At 44.5% G+C, this 6,333-nt stretch overlaps 1 protein-coding gene across 1 annotated transcript; it reads right to left on the bottom strand.

Annotated features, from left to right (window-relative positions):
* Nucleotides 1-1,497: 1,497 nt before the first annotated feature.
* Nucleotides 1,498-6,331, bottom strand: LOC139273700 (histone H4-like). The gene has a single exon (XM_070890724.1). The coding sequence runs from the start codon at nucleotides 3,798-3,800 to the stop codon at nucleotides 3,486-3,488; it is 315 nt and encodes a 104-aa protein (XP_070746825.1). The 5' UTR covers nucleotides 3,801-6,331; the 3' UTR covers nucleotides 1,498-3,485.
* Nucleotides 6,332-6,333: the final 2 nt, after the last annotated feature.

The following is a 6,333-nucleotide window of genomic DNA, read 5'->3' as shown; positions in this document are numbered from 1 at the left end:
TTTTCCAACATTTTATAGACTCTCAATCAGTTCCTATGGATTGGAGGGTAGCTAATGTAACCCCAATTTTTAAAAAAGGATGGAGAGAGAAAACACGGAATTATAGACCGGTTAGCCTGACATCGGTAGTGGGGAAAATGTTGAAATCAATTATTAAAGACGTAATAGCAGCGCATTTGGAAAGCAGTGACATGATCGGTCCAAGACAGCATGGATTTATGAAAGGGAAATCAGGCTTGACAAATCTTCTAGAATTTTTTGAGGATGTAACTAGTAGAGTGGACAAGGGAGAACCAGTGGATATGGTGTATTTGGACTTTCAAAAAGCTTTTGACAAGGTCCCATACAAGAGATTAGTGTGCAAAATTAAAGCACATTGTATTGGGGCTAATATATTGACATGATAGAGAACTGGTTTGCAGACAGGAAGCAAAGAGTAGGAATGAACGGGTCCTTTTCAGAATGGCAGGCAGTGACAAGTGGGGTACCGCAAAGTTCAGTGCTGGGACCCCAGCTATTTACAATATACATTAATGATTTGGACGAAGGAATTGAATGTAATATCTCCACGTTTCCAGATGACACTAAGCTGGGTGGCAGTGTGAGCTTTGAGGCGGAAGCTAAGAGGCTGCAGAATGACTTGGACAGGTTAGGTGAGTGGGCAAAAGCATGGCAAATGCAGTAGAATGTAGATAAATGTGAAGTTATCCACTTTGGTGGCAAAAACAGAAAGGCAGAATATTATTTGAATGGTGACAGATTAGGAAAAGGGGAGGTGCAACGAGACCTGAGTGTCATGGTGCATCAGTCATTGAAAGTTGGCATGCAGGTACAGCAGGCGGTGAAGAAGGCAAATGGCATGTTAGCCTTCATAGCGAGAGGATTTGAGTATAGGAGCAGGGAGGTCTTACTGCAGTTGTACAGGGCCTTGGTGAGGCCACACCTTGGGGAGGGCATCAAACAGGAAATTAGGGGTGCATGCAATAAAGGTGCAGCAGTTATTATGGGTGACTTTGATATGCATATAGATTGGGCTAACCAAGCTGGAAGCAATACATAGAAACATAGAAAATAGGTGCAGGAGTAGGCCATTCGGCCCTTCTAGCCTGCACCGCCATTCAATGAGTTCATGGCTGAACATGCAACTTCAGTACCCCATTCCTGCTTTCTCACCATACCCCTTGATTCCCCTAGTAGTAAGGACTTCATCTAACTCCTTTTTGAATATATTTAGTGAATTGGCCTCAACAACTTTCTGTGGTAGAGAATTCCACAGGTTCACCACTCTCTGGGTGAAGAAATTCCTCCTCATCTCGGTCCTAAATGGCTTCCCCCTTATCCTTAGACTGTGTCCCCTGGTTCTGGACTTCCCCAACATTGGGAACATTCTTCCTGTATCTAACCTGTCTAACCCCGTCAGAATTTTAAACGTTTCTATGAGGTCCTCTCTCATTCTTCTGAACTCCAGTGAATACAAGCCCAGTTGATCCAGTCTTTCTTGATAGGTCAGACACTGTTTCTCTCTCTGGTATTAAAAGAAGTGGCTACAGAGATGGTGGCTACATTGGTTGTAATCTGCCAAAAATCCCTGGATCCTGGATTTTTGATTGGAAAACAGCAAATGTAATTCCCTTATTTAAGAAAGGAGGGAGACAGAAAGCAGGAAACTGTTAGCCTAACATCAGTCATTGGGAAAATGCTGGAGTCCATTATTGATGAAGTAGCAGCAGGACATTTAGAAGATCATGGTACAGTCAAGCAGAGTCAGCATGGTTTTATGAAAGGGAAATCATGCTTGACAAATTTATTGGTGTTCTTTGAGGATGTAATGAGCAGGGTGGATAAAGGGGAACCAGTAGGTGTCATGTATTTGGATTTCTAGAAGGCATTCGATAAGGTGCCACATAAAAGGTTACTGCACAAGATAAGAGCTCACAGAATTGGGAGTAATATATTGACATGGATAGAGGATTGGCTAACTAACAGAAAACAGAATTGGGATAAATAGGTCATTTTCAGGTTGGCAAACTAACTAGTGGGGTGCCACAGGGATCAGTGCTGGGAACTCAACTATTTACAATCTATATTAATGACTTGGATGAAGGGACCAAGAATAATGTAGTTTAATTTGCTGATGATACAAAGATAGGTGGAAAAGCAATTTGTGAGGAAGACGCAAAGAATCTACAAAGGGATATGGATAAGCTAAGTGAGTGAGCAAAAATTTGGGAGATGGAGTATAATGTGGGAAAATGTGAGGTTATCCACTTTGGTATGAAAAATATAAAAGCAAATTATTTAAATGGGGAAAGATTAGAAAATGCTGCAGTACAGAGGGATCTGCGGGTCCTTGTACATGAAACACAAAAAGTTAGCATGCAGGTACAGCAAGTAATTAAGAAGGCAAATGGAATGTTGGCCTCTTTTGCAAGGGGGGATGGAGTATAAAAGTAGGGAAGACCTGCTACAACTGTACAGGGTGTTGGTGACACCACACCTGGAGTACTTTATACAGTTTTGGTCTCTTTGCATTGGAGGCAGTTCAGAGAAGGTTCACGAGGTTGATTCGTGAGATGAAGGGGTTATGAAGAAAGGTTGAGCAGTTTAGGCCTATATTCATTGGAGTTTAGAAGAATGTGAGGTGATCTTATTGAGCACAACAGTGGCAAATGGAATTCCATCCAGAGAAGTGTGAGGTAATACATTTGGGGAGGGCTAACAAGGAAAGGGAATACACATTAAATGGTAGGTCACTGAAAAGTGTAGAAGAACAAAGCAAGTGCATGTCCACAAATCCCTGAAGCTGGCAGGCCAGGTAGATAAGGTGGATAAGAAGGCATACGGAATGCTTGTTTTTATTAGCTGAGGCATAGAATACAAGAGCAGGGGTGATTATGCTTGAACTGTATAAAATACTAGTTAGGCCACAGTTCTGGTCACCGCATTACAGGAAGGATGTGATTGCACTGGAGAGGGTACAGAGGAGATTTACGAGGATGTTGCCAGGAGTGGAGAATCTTAGCTATGAGGACAGATTGGATAGGCTGGGTTTGTTTTCCTTGAAACAGAGGAGACTGAGGTGTATAAAATTATGAGGGGCCTAGATATAGTGAATAGAAAGGGCCTATTTCCGAGCAGAGGGGTCAACAACTAGGTGCATAAATTTAAAGTAATTGGTAGAAGGTTTAGAGGTGATTTGAGGGGAGATTTCTCCACCCAGACGGTGTTGGGGGTCTGGAGCTCACTGCCTGAAAGGGTGGCTGAGGCAGAAACCCTCGCCACGTTTTAAAAAGTACTTGGATGTGCACTTGAGGCGCTGTAACCTGCGGACCTAAAGCTGGGAAGTGGGATTAGGTCGGATAGCCTCCTGTTGGCTGGCATGGACATGGCCTCCTTCTGTGCTGTAAATTTCCATGATTCTATGATTGTCAATCTGGTGAGTAAATGATCAGAAAAATAGTCAAACTGCCCCAGGGTCACGTTGTTCAGCCGCCGAATCCATAGAGAGTGCGGCCCTGCCGCTTCAGAGCGTACACTATATCCATGGCTGTGACCATTTTGCGGTTGGTGTGTTCAGTGTAGGTGACCACATCCCTGATCACATTCTCCAGGAAAACCTTCAGCACCCCGCGGGTCTCCTCGTAGATCAGACCCGAGATCCACTTGACACCGCCACAGCGATCCAGGTGGCAGATGGCAGGTTTGGTGATGCCCTGGATGTTATCACGGAGCACTTTACGGTGGTGTTTGGCTCCACCTTTACCCAGTCCTTTGCCTCCTTTACCTCGGCCAGACATCATAATTCTTCACAGGAACATAAATTGAATGATAAACTCTCGCCATCCAGATGTGTTTATGAAGCCAGCCCGGACCTGGTTGAGGAAGGCAGAGTGTGAGAGAGGCAAGGAGGAACCAGAATCAGAGTGACAGGTTGAGCAGAGACAGCAGCCTCTGAGCTTCCAGATCTGCCTCCAGACTTCACGCTCCAGCATTGAAATACTTGCCTGCTCCTTCCCGGTACCCTCTCCCCGCCCAGTGTTTAACCCGACGGGAAGGGCCCTTGCGACCTCCCCTCCCCCAGCTCTGCCAGCGGCTGCCGTTTCCTCTGTGCTTGGCTGATGATCGTTGAACACATCAGGGAGCGGAGATATCCTGGGCCCGAGTAAGAGAGCAAACAGCAGCCTCCTTCCAGCAGCTCATCACATTGAGACTATGTCCGTAAATGGGCTTTGTGTCGGGGTATCGGGGGCTGTTTGTAAGAGGCAGAGTGGAGCAGGAAGTAGTTTGGGAACATGGAGTGAGTGGGGGAAGGGAGCGGAGATATCCCGGGTTGTGTGTGTACAGTGTAAGGCAACAGAGAAAGTTAATCACCACACTCTTTCAAGTCATTGCTGCTTTCTTTCACAAATCAGTAGTAAATGTTCCTGATTCCCAATCTCACCGTGTCTGCTCTTGGACATTGAACAGTGGAAACACAGCTTGACAGTGAGGATGTGAGGAGTGTCACAAAGTGCATCTATTGAAGGCACCAAGACAGAAGTGTGAAAGTGGACATTTCAAATTTGGTAATTTTGTTTTGGTGCATTGAGTTCTCCAGAACAGTGTTGAAGGTGATCGAGAACAGGCCCTTAACTTGGTTCTCATAGACTGAGAACAATTGTGGTACAGCCCAGGTACCTGTGGATATAATCCAGAAAGCGATTCAGAATTTTACAGGTAGCCCTGTGGGAGAGGAAGTTATAAATCTCGACTGTATCAATCGGGTGATCCCATTCATGAACCAGTGCCGGATTTGTATTGTGACTGGATGCTGATAACTTTCTATAAAACTACCCGACACAACTGGTGTGGAAAATCTGAGTGCCGCTGTACTGCAGTGAGGTCAGAAACATAGAAAGTAGGTGCAGGAGTAGGTCATACGGTCCTTCGAGCCTGCACCGCCATTCAATATGATCAAGTCTGATCATGCAACTTCAGTACCCCATTCCTGCTTTCTCTCCATACACCTTGATCCCTTTAGCCGTAAGGGCCACATCTAACTCCCTTTTGAATATATCTAACGAACTGGCCTCAACAACTTTCTGTGGTAGAGAATTCCACAGGTTCACAATTCTCTGAGCGAAGAAGTTCTCTTCTCAGTCCTAAATGGCTTATCCCTTATCCTGAGACTGTAACCCCTGGTTCTGGACTTCCCCAACATCAGAAAATAGCTCGAGTCCCAGTACTGAGCCCTGCGGCACCCCACTAGTCACTGCCATTCTGCAAAGGACCCGTTTATCCCGACTCTGTGCTTCCTATCTGCCAACATTCTCTATCCACGTCAGTATATTACCCCCAATACCATGTGCTTTAATTTTGCACACCAATCTCTTGTGTGGGACCTTGTCAAAAGCCTTTTGAAAGTCCAAATACACCACATCCACTGGTTCTCCCTTGTCCACTCTACCAGTTACATCCTCAAACAATTCTTAGTTAGCCATGGCTGGTTCTTCTTAAGAGTCTTTCTTTCTCACTGGAATATATCTTTGCTGAGAGTTATAAAATATCTCCTTAAATGTCTGTCACTGCTTATCTACCATCTTACCCTTCCTTTGTAATTGCCTTTATTTAAGTTCAGGGCACGAGTATGAGACCCAAGTTTCTCAGCCTCAAACTGAATTTGAAATTATACCATGTTATGATCACTCTTCCCAAGAGGATCCTTTACTATGAGATCATTAATTACACATTACCAGATCTAAAATAGTCTGCTCCCTGGTTGGCTCCACATCGTATTGTTCTAAGAACATCCCGAATACACTCTATGAATTCTTCCTTAAGGCTACCTTTGCCAATTTGATTTGTCCAATCAAAAAGATTAAAATCACCCATGATTATTGCAGTATTTCTTACAAGCCTCCATGTGTTGTTGATTTATATGCTGTCCTGCAGTGTAGCTACTGTTAGGGGGCCTATAGACTACTCCTACCAGTGATTGCTTTCCCTTATTATTTCTTATCTTGACACAAACTGGTTCTACATCTTGATCTTCTGAGAAGAAAAGGCTGGTGTTTACAATCATCTTCAGCCAGATGTGCCGAGAGGATGATCCATATCGGCCTCCTCCTAAGGAAGCCAGTCTTCAGCCAATTCGATTCACTCCACGTGATATCAAGAAACAGCTGAATGCATTGGATACAGCAAAGGCTATGGGTTCCGACAATATACCGGCTGTTGTGCTGAAGACTTGTGCTCCAGAACTAGCCGCACCTCTAGCCAAGTTGTTCGAGTACAGTTACAACACTGGCATCGATGCGACAATGTGGAAAACTGCCACAAAAAGCAGGACAAATC

The sequence above is a fragment of the Pristiophorus japonicus genome, chromosome 9 (genome assembly GCF_044704955.1).
Source record: "Pristiophorus japonicus isolate sPriJap1 chromosome 9, sPriJap1.hap1, whole genome shotgun sequence".
Taxonomy (NCBI): domain Eukaryota; kingdom Metazoa; phylum Chordata; class Chondrichthyes; family Pristiophoridae; genus Pristiophorus; species Pristiophorus japonicus.
This window is presented reverse-complemented; position numbering and strand designations above follow the sequence as displayed.